The sequence below is a fragment of the Helianthus annuus genome, chromosome 13 (genome assembly GCF_002127325.2).
Source record: "Helianthus annuus cultivar XRQ/B chromosome 13, HanXRQr2.0-SUNRISE, whole genome shotgun sequence".
Classification (NCBI taxonomy): domain Eukaryota; kingdom Viridiplantae; phylum Streptophyta; class Magnoliopsida; order Asterales; family Asteraceae; genus Helianthus; species Helianthus annuus.
This window is the reverse complement of record NC_035445.2, coordinates 50,256,521-50,271,366: the sequence shown is the minus strand read 5'-3', so window position 1 is coordinate 50,271,366 and position 14,846 is coordinate 50,256,521. Positions and strand designations below refer to the sequence as shown.

The window sequence follows — 14,846 nt, the reverse complement described above, 5'->3', positions numbered from 1 at the left end:
GCCATTCCGGTCTCGCGCAACACAAATGTCACCTTTGGAAACGGTAAATCTCTTCCGGTCACTCTAAAGGGCCACTCCTCTATTTCACCTAATATACATTTAAATGATGTGTTGGTTGTTCCAAATATCGTTCGCAACCTCCTTTCTATTAGCAACTTAACAACTGACAACAATGTGGATGTTTTATTTTCGCAACCAAATTTTTATATTCAGGATCGGTCGACGAGAAGGGTGCTCGCCCAAGGTCGGTGTGAAGATGGCCTCTATGTGTTGAATAATGGACCGAAGTCCTTTGCTGCTACCTCAAAGTCCTCTTTAAAAGCATCCTATGAACTATGGCATTGCCGTTTGGGCCATGTATCTTTTGATACAATTTTGTTTCTTAATAAAACTGGATGTTTAAATGTTATGTCTATTTTGCCCAAGCCCATTATTTGATCATCTTGTGAAATGGCCAAAAGCAAACGATTACCTTATTCTCTAAATGAAAAACGTGCAACCAATCCTCTTGACTTGGTACACTGTTATCTATGGGGACCGTCCCCGGTTACATCTATTGATGGATATCGATACTATGCCATATTTGTTGACGATCACTCGTGGTTTACGTGGCTATATCCTCTAAAAAGCAAAGCTGGATTTCTATCCACCTTCATGGTATTCATCAACTTTGTGCAAACTCAATTTTCCAGAAAGATTAAAATATTTCAAAGTGACGGGGGTACGGAATTTACAAACAATCGAGTTAAAAAATTGCTAGAGGACAATGGAACTTTCCATCGCCTGTCTTGCCCGTATACACCTTCGCAGAACAAACGAGCAGAAAGAAAACATAGACATGTGGTTGAAACCGGCTTGGCCCTTTTATTTGATTCCAACATGCCACCATCTTTGTGGGTTGATGCCTTTTGTACTGCCGTATACACTATTAATCGATTGCCTTCATCGTTCTTAAACGGTCGATCTCCATTTGAACAACTTTTCAAAATTAAACCCACTTATGACAATTTTCGGGCTTTTGGGTGTCGTGTTTACCCGTATCTCCGTCACTATTCGGAGAACAAACTCTCACCACGAAGCCTTCCATGCATTTTCTTTTCTTGGGATACAATACTCAATACAAAGGCTATAAATGTTTCGAACTAGGCTCATCACGCGCGTTTATTACTAGACATGCTCAATTCGATGAACATACTTTTCCTATAAAGGATGGGGATATCCCTCAAAATAATCATTTATTGCCCTGGCAAACATACTGTGATGACTTTCCAGCTCCACATCATTGTGACACACCTCCTCCAACCATCCTAAAACCTCAGCCTACTAATCCACCTTGTGGCCTTTGTGTTAATGAACCCACTTCAGCCCACTGTGTTCCCCTTGCTACTACCCAACCCAATCCTACCCAACCACCCCATATCACGCCAACTCCAACTACTCAACCCACTTCTCTCGGCCCAGCCGAACCACCCTCTTCCGTCATCCCAGACTCGATACAAACTCCGACCCACAATCATACCTAACCCGAACCAACTCACTCTGATTCCCCGATACAGCCTAACCCTCATGGTGACCTTCCTCAAAACCCTCAACCAGTCACCAACAACTCCACTCACCCTATGACGACTCGTTCCAAGTCTGGTATCTTTAAACCCAAACACCGTACCTACTCTGCTTATACATAAACACATCCTCTATATTCGACTTTGTTCTCAAGTGTCACACCTAAAACATACAAAAGTGCTCTAAAACATCCTCAGTGGGTTGAGGCTATGAACAAAGAATTATCGGCCCTTTCTAACAACAATACGTGGTCTCTTGTACCCCGCCCATGTGATCAAAACATTGTTGGGTCTAAATGGTTGTTTCGGATTAAGCATAAAGTAGATGGTAGCATAGATCGATATAAGGCTCGCCTTGTATCTGAGGTGTTTAGTCAAATACCTGGGTTGGATTTTCACCACACGTTCAGTCTGGTTGTTAAAGCCTGGACAATTCGCATTGTCTTGTCACTTGCGGTTATTAACAACTGGGATTTGCACCAGTTGGACGTCAATAATGCTTTTTTGTATGGCCATATTAATGAGATTATTTTTATGGAGCAACCACCCGGATTTGCGGATCCGCGATTCCCTAATCATGTATGCAGGTTAAACAAAGCCCTATATGGCCTTAAACAAGCTCCTAGGGCTTGGTTTCATAGACTTAGTGCATTTCTATTATCAAATGGTGAAGGATCGTTTGCTAACCCGAATGAGTCGTTCAGAAGAGTTTTTGCTCGATACGAAAGGCGGAAACAGACGTATCAAGGTATTCAGCTTGCAATACACTTTAAACTGTCTTTTGATTGATTTAACAACGTTTTACAGTGAGTTGACACTTCGGCAGCAATTCGGTACTGAAACCGGAAAGTTACAAATGACAAGACACAACCACTATATATAGAGCTGGCTATTCCGCACGAAATAGCTCAAACGAAATCATCAGTTGATTTCGTGCGTAATCACAAGTTGGTTTCGTGCGAAATGACAATTTGTCATTTCGTGTGAAATAACCTCCAAACCCATATTTGACATTTTTCTCATGTAACGTGCCCTGATCTATCTATTCTAATACAAGACTCGATACAAGACGAAGTCGACAGACGTATGCACCAACAGACTCCCCCTCGGATGTTGACGAAGTCTTCAGTGTCGAGTCTTCAATCTTCAGTCTTTTTTAGTCTTCTCGAACTCCTCCGAAATATCTGACAATGTAACGCATCCACAATCTCTGTCTTCTCTTTTATCTCCAGAATATCGACCTGGCTCTTATCCTCGTTCTTAATTCTCTTCACTTTTCACCAGCACCAACAGATTCATCTTCCCCTTTGAATGTTGATCTTCATAGGTTCAGAATCGCAACCTGACTCTCAAGCTTCCTAATTCTCTTGATCAGATCTCTTGATTCCTTAATTTCATCAGCATCATCAACTATTCTCCCCCTCGGATGTTGATCTACTAGCAGACTCCTCCTTAAATTGTTATAAGATCCAAACCTGGCTCACATTCTACTCAGGATCAGGAACCTGACTATCCTGCACACATCTCTACCTCACAATAAATTTCACAAATTTAAAATTTGACAAATTTATATATTACTTGCAGGAATTAATCAATCAAGAAATGACTTTACAATTTTAATCTCTGATGAACCGTTTGTAGAAATAACATTCATTTCAAATCTACTTTCTATTTCAAACAGACTCCCCCTTACTTGTTGTCCATCATGTTTAGCACTCGGAATTTTGAAAATCAGCTTTTCAACATCAGTTGTCGAAAACAAGATGAAATAAAATCTTTTTGAAATTTTCAAAATTTTATGCTAAAACACACTAAAATCTTTTTGTATTATTGATTTTAACAACAAGCAATAAAGAAATATATACATACAATATTTTTGTGAGTTTGTGTAAGAGGATCATATCAGTTTATGAGACAAATCACCAACACCGTTAAGCTTTAAACATTTTAAGTTCTAAACAATTCACTTAGATTGTCAGTATACTGATCCACTTAAATTTTCACACACAGTTTAATTGTTTCGAGATACGAGATTAGTGTTTTAATGACTTAAACTTATTCGCGTATCCCACCTCAGAATATACTCCCGTATCCAGACTTCTATATTCAGTCTTACATGTGAATGTACACTAATAATATCTGTAATTGGGTAATGCGAGACCATGAGAGCTCAGCTCAGAACTTCCGTTCGTGCAGAGAGATGATGGCTCGTCTTTAGGTGTGTCCCGTTTGGGGATCTTTTCTTCAACAATACATGATTAGCATTTTTCAATGTTTCATCATTTTTTGTACTAAGGGTGGGCTTTAAGATTTAAAGCTATGCAAAGCATTATATGAGGACTAGGCTATTGCACCCACAAAATCAGAAGTCCAGGTATAATACTCCAGATATCATCACGCACAAAGACCTAGTATGTCAGAAATAGAAAGCCCTTCAAACAAGATTTCAGGGGTTACCTATATATCCGAGAGATGTTCCCCACGAAATAAGTAAGTATTGATATTTAGGTTTATATCTCGAAAACAATCTACTGGATTTGTAAAAACCTACTGGCATATCATCAGTGAGATCGTTTATCACATTTGACTTTCCAATTCTTTAGCGTATTGTGATAGTCCACTGATGTACTATCATTTCCTTTATTATACAACAAAACTCATTTTTGTTTTATCATTTTTCAAATTTTTCTAATGTTTTTGGATTTTCTGAAAATTTCTTACTCCCCCTAAAATTCAAACACATTTAAAGAAAAATTTTGACAAACTGTACAAATAAAATGACAAACTGATGAGAATTTCCTCAATTCGCCATCCACTAGGCTTAAACAATCAGAACTCCCCCTTTCAACAAACTATTTTCCCATTATGATTTCAAAACACTTAAGTTTGTTTTAATCAGAATGGTTTTTCCGGAAAATAAGTTTTTTTGATTTTACCACTTGTAGGAAATGGGGATAAACTCATCACATTGTTTTTCTCAACCACTTGAAAAGTTTAATAATTTTAGATTCTACCAACAAATACCACTTGTAGAAAATCAAGTACAACTTAATGTCCCTGATTAACCACTTGTAAATCGAAATATCACAGTTACCAACCTGTGAATTTCTCAAGAAAGATGCTGATTCCTACTCCCCAATTACCAACCTGGGAGTTCCGGCAAGTCAGGATTTTACTTATGGAAAACTGCCATCTAAGCCTGACCAAACTTGGATGTCACCTCTTCCATTTCACTTGGGGTGTAAGTTGCCTTCTTTGTTTCATAATAATCTTTAACCCCTTTCACCTTTCCATCGACCATCTTCCCAAAAATCTTTTTCACATTTCCATTAAAACTTTCTCGACATCATATTCTTTCTTTTCAGAATAGAATTGATTTGAGATCTCCACTTTACCAACTTTTTGTTTAAAATTTTCAGCCCGCAATGGTGGAAAGTTCTCATCATCCATTGGCGGAACTGATTTTTCTTCTTTTTGAACAACTTGTGGCTCCTCTGACTTTGTGGAATCAGATTCATCGCCAGATTTTACATCTGATTTCTTAACAACCCATGTTTGGTTGTCAAGATTTGCTCTTCTTTTGTAAAATCGTTTTGAACATTCACCAACTTCATATTTTGAATTTTTAAAAACCTTAAATTGTTTCATTGGTGGTTCAACATCAACAACCTTTTCTTTAAGTTTTTTAGAGACTCCCTATTTTGTGTTGGTTGTCATTGAACAGTTCCAAGCGATGTGTCCAACTTCATGACATTTGTAACAGGTTCTTGTCTCCTTTCTCTCATAAGATCCATTCTTTTCAAATTTTTGTTTAGCAGCAAGAAACTCCTTGTTTGATTGCTTCCAGAATGAGCTCTTTGCTTCTTTTTCTGAACTTGTCCCTGAAACAAATTTAGTTTCTGGTTTATAATTTTTCTCATTTTTATAATTTTCAGGTGGAATAAAACTTAGACCTTTCTTTTTGAAATTACCATTATGGTTTGGTTTCTTTTGAAAACCAGAACCAAAACCGTAACCCTTTTTCTTGTTTAACCTCTGTTGAACTCTTGAAGTATATTTCTTAGGTTTTTTAGTAAGATTTACATCTTTTATTTCAGAAATATTAATTTTTGTTAATATGAAAACCTTTTTGATCTTTTCAATTTGAACACTTCTTATTGGAAATTCCTCATCAGAATATAATTTGTCAGAATCTTTCAAAGTATATGCTACTTTGATTGATTCGTCATTCAAATTAGATTTTGATAACAAAAATTCTTTAGTGTAAACCCTTTTATCTGACGATTTTGAACAGTTGACTGACGAACTCAAACTTCCAGACTCAGACTTTGACTCCGATTCCTCATTCTTATCCAACACCTGATCGACCACTTTCTTTATTAACACGGACTCATGATCAGTGTCAGATGATGTGAACGTGACGTCAATGTTTTCTGATAACTCATCAGTTATTTCAGACTTTAACTTTATATTGACCACCTTTTTGACTTGTTCCTCATTCGGTTTTCTGGGTGAATAACCTTCCCAGATCGGAGGCGGACACTTCTTATAACTGACACTTTGTTTCTTACCAGTATCCTTCTCTTTCGTCTTCTCATCTTGAAAAGCTTCAAAACCTGCAACAGTTGGATAAATTCGATCAATCAAATAATCAGAACTAGAATAACTTTGCAGTAAACGTCTAATTCTTTCATTTTCTATCTTTTCTGTCTCCAACTCCTGCTTCAACTTTGCACATTCTTCAATGTAATGATTGATTGCCTTCTGCTTAGACATCATCACAGCATTCATCATTGTCATAGCATCTTCTCTTTTAGAATTTGTTTTTTGTAGACCTGTCACTGTTCTATTCAACACATCATAGGATTCTTTCACGTAATTTACATCGAACAGTAATTATTCTTTCATCTTTTCAAGCTCAGCCAACTTCTCATATTTCTCTTCACACTGCTTACACGACTCCAAACACTTTAAACATGGTTTTGTTACTTCAACAATCTTCTCAATTTCAACAATCTTTTTAACTTCAATCATCTTCTCATCTTCAACTATCTGCTCAGCAACGTTAACTTCTTCACTTTGTTCATAATCCTTTTTCTGTAAAACACTTTCACATTTCACCATTTTCTTTTCTTTTGCTGCTCGTTTCTCCTTTAGCTTCTTCAATCTATCTGCAAAATAAAATTGAAAACTTTCAGGAGATAATACAGATTTTCCAATATTTATTTAAGTTTCTTCTTCATCATCACTGCTATCAGATGATGATTGATCAAAGACTGTTGTCTTTTCTGAAGTATCATCTGAAGAAACAGATTCTTCATCTTGAGTCTTCTCATCCTCATCAAACACTTTCATCCATTCTTTCATCAAATCTGGTTCTTGAACTATTTGCGCGATGAATGCTCCAAGCTTTGTATTAGGTGGAACATATTTGTCCCAGCTAAAACCTTCAGCTACTTTCTCATCATCTTGATCTATTATACCATAATAAGCCTTCTTATTTGCTTATTCGATCATCTTCTTCTTTCCGTCTTCAATAACATTTGACGATGATCGTTGTTGCTTATGAGGCTGTTGAGCAACTTGAAGATAAATTGCTTTTTGATAATAATCATTGTTGCCGAACGGATTCTTAGCTCCTCTGGTTTCTCGGTTGGTACATTCCCTCTTGAAATGTCCTTTCTCCCTGCATCGAAAACAAGTTACTTTAGATTTATCAAAGCCCAAAGTAGAAACATTTGCATCCTGGAAATCATTTCTTCCTGTAATCATTTTGAATTTTTCAGCTCTTCTCAAAACACTTGCTAAACACCACTTGATATCCATCAGCTCCAATTCCTCAGCATCAATCTGATCGTAATCCTCTTTAGTCAACATAGGATTTCTGATCCTTCCTGCAACCAATCCTTCATATGATTCTAACACTGTAGCAAGAAACGCCATGTGATCTTTAGCAACTTCTTCAGAAAAACTTTGACCATTCGGAAGATTCAATGCAATGTTGCATTGTATCACATAACCATTACCACTTTTTGAGCTTTGAGACTGATAACTTGAGATTGTAACATTCGGACTAACATTTAAGTATGAAGAAAATCCACTGCTACTTGAACTCTGATTTACTGATCCAGATGAATTTTCAGCACTCAAAGCAGTTTGAACTTTTGGACTTAATTCAGCATCTTGAACACTTCCTTTGTAATACATCTCGATGTCTTGTTGACCACTTGGATTGTTCATCCTAGCAATCTTTTGCTGCTCAAGATCTTGTCCTTCAATTTTTTCAATGAACTGAGAAATTGTCAAACCATCATATTCTCTAGTGTTCTTTAATATCATCAAAAGTGTACCCCATTCTTTTTTGCGGTAGAGCATCAGCCAATTTGTGAACCCATTTTTCTCGTTCTTTATTTATATCTAACAAAGTCATTGAACGAACTAAGTGACAATATCTTTCAATCAGTTTCTTTGTACCCTCACCCGGTAAACTCGTAAACAGATCAAACTCTTTCTTTAATAAGGCTTTCTTATTTCTGATCATCTTCTCACTTCCCTCAAACTTAACACGAAGTGCATCCCAAATCGAACGTGAAGTATTGTCGTGTTGAAGTAATATGAAGATGTCTTCTTTCACAGCTTGCTGGAGTAAACTGATCATCATCTTTTCTGCTTTGTACATGTCTCGTTCTTTATCTGACAATTCAGAAATTGCTTTGATAACTCCCAAATCAGTACGAGGTCTAACATATTTCTTCTTAATACATTCCCAAGATCTCAAATGATTTGCTTGAACCCAGTTTTCGAAACAATCTTTCCAACCATAATACTCCTCAATGCCCATTAGCTTTGGAGGTTTTTGCAAAGTTCCTGTTTCATTTTCCATGTTCATGCTTTGAGCAATGGCAATCGGAGTACTTGGAGCAGTAGCAAATGCGTTATAAAACTCTTCTTCCATGATTCAGTTCTCAAAATTTTCACAAACAGCCTTTTCAAACGAAATCAATTTCAAACGGAATGACTTTGATGCGAAATAGACAAGTTCAAACGAAATGAACACCTTGAAGCGAAATAAGATGATTTCGTACGAAAAAAGCTGGTTTTGTGCGAAATAGAGTGATTTCATACGAAATAGGTGATTTCGTACGAAATGAAGTTCCTTTTCAAACGAAATGACAATCTGGTGCGAAATAAGGCTATTTGGTGCGGAATGAGAAGCTCATTTCGTGCGAAATGCTGCTGATGTCATCATCTCGAACTGTTTTTGCTAAAATTGATCAGGTTTTAGGTTGATTTTAGGTCTGATTCTTTCAAGGCTTTGTTAACACTGTTGCGCGTATAATGTGTGAAATTCAAGTCATTTTGACCGTGAAAACTTGATAATTTTGAATAGAAGGTGTAGAAATCAGAAATTTTGAGCTGAATCAGTAAGAACTCTTCCTCCTGAGCTCTGATACCACTTGAAGGATCGTTTGCTGACCCGAATGAGTCGTTCAGAAGAGTTTTTGCTCGATACGAAAGGCGGAAACAAACATATCAAGTTAGTTCAGCTTGAAATAGACTTTAAACTGTCTTTTGATTGATTTAACAACGTTTTACAACGAGTTGACACTTCGGTAGCAGTTCGGTACTGAAACCAGAAAGTTACAAATGACAAGACACAACCACTATATATAGAGCTGGCTATTCCGCACGAAATAGCTCAAACGAAATCATCAGTTGATTTCATGCGAAATCACAAGTTGGTTTCGTGCGAAATGACAATTTGTCATTTCGTGCGAAATAGCCTCCAAACCCATATTTGACATTTTTCTCGTGTAACGTGCCCTGGTCTATCTATTCTAATACAAGACTCAATACAAGACGAAGTCGACAGACGTATGCACCCACAGACTCCCCCACGGATGTTGACGAAGTCTTCAGTGTCGAGTTATCAATCTTCAGTCTTTATCAGTCTTCTCGAACTCCTCTGAAATGTCTGATAATGTAACGCATCCTCAATCTTTGTCTTCTCTTTTATCTCCAGAATATCGACCTGGCTCTTATCCTCATTCTTAATTCTCTTCACTTTTCACCAGCACCAACAGATTCATCTTGCCCTTTGAATGTTGATCTGCAGTCGTGCCGACACCTCCTTATTTGTGTTAAGACGTGATGGATGTGTTATATACCTTTTAGTTTACGTTGATGATCTTATTCTTACAGGCAATCAGAAATCTGTCATATCCAGCCTAAACAAAGAATTTGCAATTAAAGACCTTGGCAATCTAAACTATTTTTGGGACTTGAAGTTGTTTACACGCCAAGTGGCTGGTTTTTAAACCAAACCAAATATGCTCATGACATTTTGTAACGTGCGGGCCTTCTTAATTTCAAGCCTACTCCCACTCCTTTATCTACAAATGCGTCCTTTGTTAAAGATGGAGTTCCATACAAAGATCTTACCTTTTACAGGTCTCTCGTTGGTGCACTTCAGTACCTGACCATCACTAGACCAGATATATCGTATGCGGTGAATCAGGTGAGCCAGTTCCTACAAAACCCCAGTATTGATCATCTTCAGAATGTCAAACGCATACTTCGGTATGTCAAGGGAACGGTTAATTTTGGTCTTGTATTCTCACGTCCAACTCAGACGAAGATCATTGGGTACTCTGATGCTGATTGGACTCATTGTCTTGACACTCGCCGCTCCACCTTTGGGTACTCCATATTTTTAGGTGGCAACCTTGTCTCATGGAGTGCTAAGAAACAAGCCACTGTTTCACGTTCCAGTTGTGAATTTGAGTATCGGGCAATGGCCAGCATTGCTGCTGAACTTGTTTGGATATCACATTTGCTACGAGAACTTCATGCTCTCCCTCCTGATCGTCCGACTCTTCTCTGTGATAATAAAAGCGCCCTCTTCCTCACTCAGAATCCAATTTCCAAAAAACGCTCCAAGCACATTGACCTCGACTACCACTTCATTCGGGAACTAGTTGCCTCAGGGAAGTTGTCTACTTGTTTCATTCCGACCAAGCTTCAGGTTGCGGACATCTTCTCCAAAAGTCTCTCACGTCATCAATTTGAATTCTTCCTTGACAAACTTCGCATTAGTCCACCACTGTTTCGCTTGCGGGGGGATGTTAATGTTTAAATACTTGTGTTTGTACTCTGTAATTTTGTTATTCTTTTTGTACCTATGTGTAATTATTGTTTCTATATATTCAGTTGCATCCTCCTGTTGAGGTATGCGAAACATTCACAATCATTCCTCTTAATTCACAGTACAGATAATCTGGTTCATTATACTATATCTAGTGGATCACCCGACAATCACTCTTGTTATACTTTTAAACATTATGTGCTACTTTGTTTTATCTAATTTGTCTCTTATGATCAATTATGTGGCATCTTCTATGACGGTGTGATTATACCACAGTGTCTATTTTATTTGTGTAGCTATGTGTCCGGGGAAACACTTTAGTTCCGGTGAGATGTAGTTTATTATTATTATTATTATTATTATTATTATTATTATTATTATTATTATTATTATTATTATTATTATTATTTAATGCAACACATTCAAAATTACAAAAAAAAAACAAGTTTCACACATTCAACCCTTCAACCCGTGTAATACACAGGGTTTCAACCTAGTTATCTAATCAAACACATCATCATTTGAATCCAGATTCATACGAACCAATCACCTCCCTTTACCTTTAAAAGTAGGGCTTAGACAAAAAAAAAAAAAAAAACTTGCCAACAAACAAACAATTGCCTTGAAGATTTTTTAGGCTTGTTTAAGTCATACTTGCTTTTAATGTATGATTTTTAGTCAAAACTGATAGAGTAAATTGCATAACATGTCCTTTAAACTTATAGGTTTCAACCTTTATTTTTAAAACTTGCTGAAAAAACCTTTACGTTTATTTTTGTTGTAGGTTCAATCCGTTATGACTAACCAGGTTAATTTTCTCAGTTTAATCCCCTTACTTGCCTAACATGTAAGGGTATATTTGTCATTTTAATTCTTCTTCTTATAAAACCCCCAAAACTACCATTAAACTCACAATTCTTTATCACCTTCAATTGAAAAGCTTACCCACGATTCTTCATCACCTTTAATTGAAGAGTAAATTACAAAACTCGTCCTTTATGTTGACACCAGATTGCAAAGTTTTTCCTTTGTCTTCAAAAAGTACAAAAAATGTACTCAATGTTTGCAAACCATTGCACCTTATGTCCTTTAGCCCTAACTCAGTTATTTTTCATGGTTAAATTTAACCAAGTGGACCCCACATGAGGGTATTTTGGTCATTTTACCCTATTTACTCAAATTAATAAATTATAAAAATCCAACCCACTTTTTAATTCTCTTTCTCCCTTCCGGATTTATCTATCTCTCTCTTTACTCAGCATCTTCATCTTATCTATTCCTCTTAACACATCAACCCAAAATCACCATAGCCCCAACCCACCAACCTCAAGTTCGTCTGATGTATAAAGGACAACGGCGGAAATATGACTAGGGTTCTGCCACAAACGCTAGCGGCGGAGACTTCGACTGCAAGCCGTTCCCGGCCAAATTTGACGGCGTTGGTGGCTCTGTGATGATGATAACATGAATCCGGTCACCATCATCACCTTTCTTCGGCGACCGGGTTCAATAAATTTGGGGGTCCTTGTTTTGGGGAAGAAAGATATGGGATCTTTGATTTGGGGAAGAAAGTAGTAGCCATTCGATTAATGGTTCCCATTGACATGTGTTTTTCCAATTTTAGATTTTGATCAAGATATGAACAAAAAAGTTCAAATTTTTAGATAAAATTTGTGAGATTTGGATTTCAAGATCAGAGTTATGAAGCCATGGAGAGGTTAAGCAGGTTGCTGCCTTTATGAATTTTTTTTCGATTTTGAAAAGTAATTCGTTCAAGTTTTTTTGTGAATTAGTGTTATTTTGAAAAGTGGAGTTAGGGTTTGAACTTTTTACGATTACTTCTCAGAATAAATTATTAGGATTTTATGTTGGATTTTATATACTATTCTTTCATGTTTCGAAGAAGACGAAGTAGGTGGTGGTTTTTTTGGAGATGGTGGTGGTTGCTGCCGAAGGTTGCGCTGGGAGAATGTGGGAGTGGTGGTGGTGGTTGTCGGAGATTGCAGTGGGGGAAATACGGCGAGTGTGGATGCTCCATCTCTTGGCGGTAGTTGATGATGACATTGATCTAGTGGTAGAGGGTGGTGATTGATGGCGGTGGTGGTGGAAAACATCTACAGAAAGAGAGAAAGGGGTTAAGATAAGAGTATATATTGTTTTATGTATTAATTTTAAAAAAGGTGAGTAAAAACACTAAGTTTCCCTTACATGGGGTCCATTTGGTCAGATTTAACGATGAAAAGTAACTGAGTTAGGGCTAAAGGACATAACGTGCAATGGTTTGCAAACATCGAGTACGTTTTTTGTACTTTTTGAAGTCAAAGGACACACTTTGTGTAACACCCGTCAGTTTGCGGAAGCGTACGGTGTGACTCGATCAGTTTTCATTGCATACAATAATAATAAACAACTACATGATTTAAAATAAACGATGTCCATCCATTCATAAGTTAAGATATTACAAACCACAAGTTGTTCAAATTACAAACCAACATAAGTTTAAGTTAAGTTATACTCCAAAACAAGTTTTTAAGTTCCATGAAAGGACTAGTTCAACAAAAGATTTAAATCATGAGGCTTTGCATCCTATATCTCATCAAATATGAGATATATGGACCAAACACTCCAAAAGCGATAACATTGAGACTTGTAACCGAAAAGCTTGAAAACAACGCCGGCACCAAGATCCATCTAATTCCCTGAAATACATGTAAGTTTGAAAAAAATCAAGAAAAGTTGAGCGAGTTCATGTGTTTTGAGTGAGTTCCAAGTAAACTTTTAAACATTTAAGAGATCTTTTAACAACAGGTATGTAAAGTGTCTATAAATAGATCATTAATGTTTTGCAAGGACATTAATATATGTGGCGACATAGGAAGCACTCAAACCTGGTGAATGTCCTCCGGTCCATCCGGCTAGAACAACAAAAGCACTACATGGGCCACACAAGGACCCATAGTAGGGCTCGCTACATCCGATAGATCTACCACTTCTGCCCCTCGGTCTATACAAGATTAATGGCACTTAAAAGAGATACTATTCGCTCACATGATCTAACAGTTCATTCCCTAGCTAAACCATATCATCGAGACATGTATTTCACCCCCCCCCCCCCCGAGAGTTATAAATCCGAAAACAATTAAGAGAAAAGAAGGATATGAACTCACAAGTTTGCGTCCGTAATAGTGCGTACTCAAAGTCGGTTCCCTCGGGTTGTGTTGCAACCTACAAACGTGCTAGGTTTTGTTAGACACCCCGGTCTTGTAAGGACTCTTTAGTCTTAATTATTTATTAGGACTTGTCTTGGAATTGTATTTGCTTTGGGTTGCACTTTCGGTGTATGATGTTTATATATAATTTTCATAATTATATATAATTCCAAGTTTGATATATTAGTTAAAATACTATATCTTAACTGATATTATTTTTATGCATTGTTTATATATCATATGTGTCTACAATGGGTTTGTTAAAAATAATATATTTTTAACTTGTTTGATATATATTATTTCCATATGCATGTGTTCACGGTATACATGTCTATTTGTACCATTTATTAAGTTTTATACTTGTATAAATATCACCAAATATGGTATACTTGTATCATGAGTGTTTTGTGTATTTAATTTCGCATTCTCATAACTTAGTATAATACGTGTATAATGGTATATTTACCAAGTGTACGTAGTATATGTTGGCATGTATTTGAACGTATAGGAATACGTACGTCCTTGTATTTATTTAAGTATTTTATACTGAATATAGACTCAACTTTTCCGGATTATTATTCTTGTGTAATTATAACCACAATTCTTGCATTCTTAAAATATACATTTTAAGATATCTTTATGGAAAATATCTATATTTTAGACTTGGTAAATATAAGTGTTCACATAAATTTTAAAAATAATTTATTTTTAAGATCAAGACTAGAAATATATATATGTTTTTTTCCACCAAAATAATATATTTTTAAGATGTTTGTGAAAAATAAATATTTTCATACATTTCAAAAATAATATATTTTCATGTTTGACAAAATATGATATATTTTTATATTACTTGAACAATACGTACTTTGTCATTTGTTCGGTTTTTGGAAAATACCGTTTACCAAGCTTTGTTATAATAGAATTTTA

General features: G+C 36.3%; 1 protein-coding gene across 1 annotated transcript; it reads left to right on the top strand.

Moving 5' to 3' along the window:
* Positions 1–7,111: 7,111 nt before the first annotated feature.
* On the top strand, positions 7,112–10,838 carry LOC110900806 (uncharacterized mitochondrial protein AtMg00810-like). The gene is made up of 4 exons (XM_022147668.1): positions 7,112–7,178; positions 9,765–9,872; positions 9,980–10,587; positions 10,773–10,838. Exons 1-4 carry the CDS (start codon positions 7,112–7,114, stop codon positions 10,836–10,838), a joined length of 849 nt encoding a protein of 282 aa, XP_022003360.1.
* Positions 10,839–14,846: the final 4,008 nt, after the last annotated feature.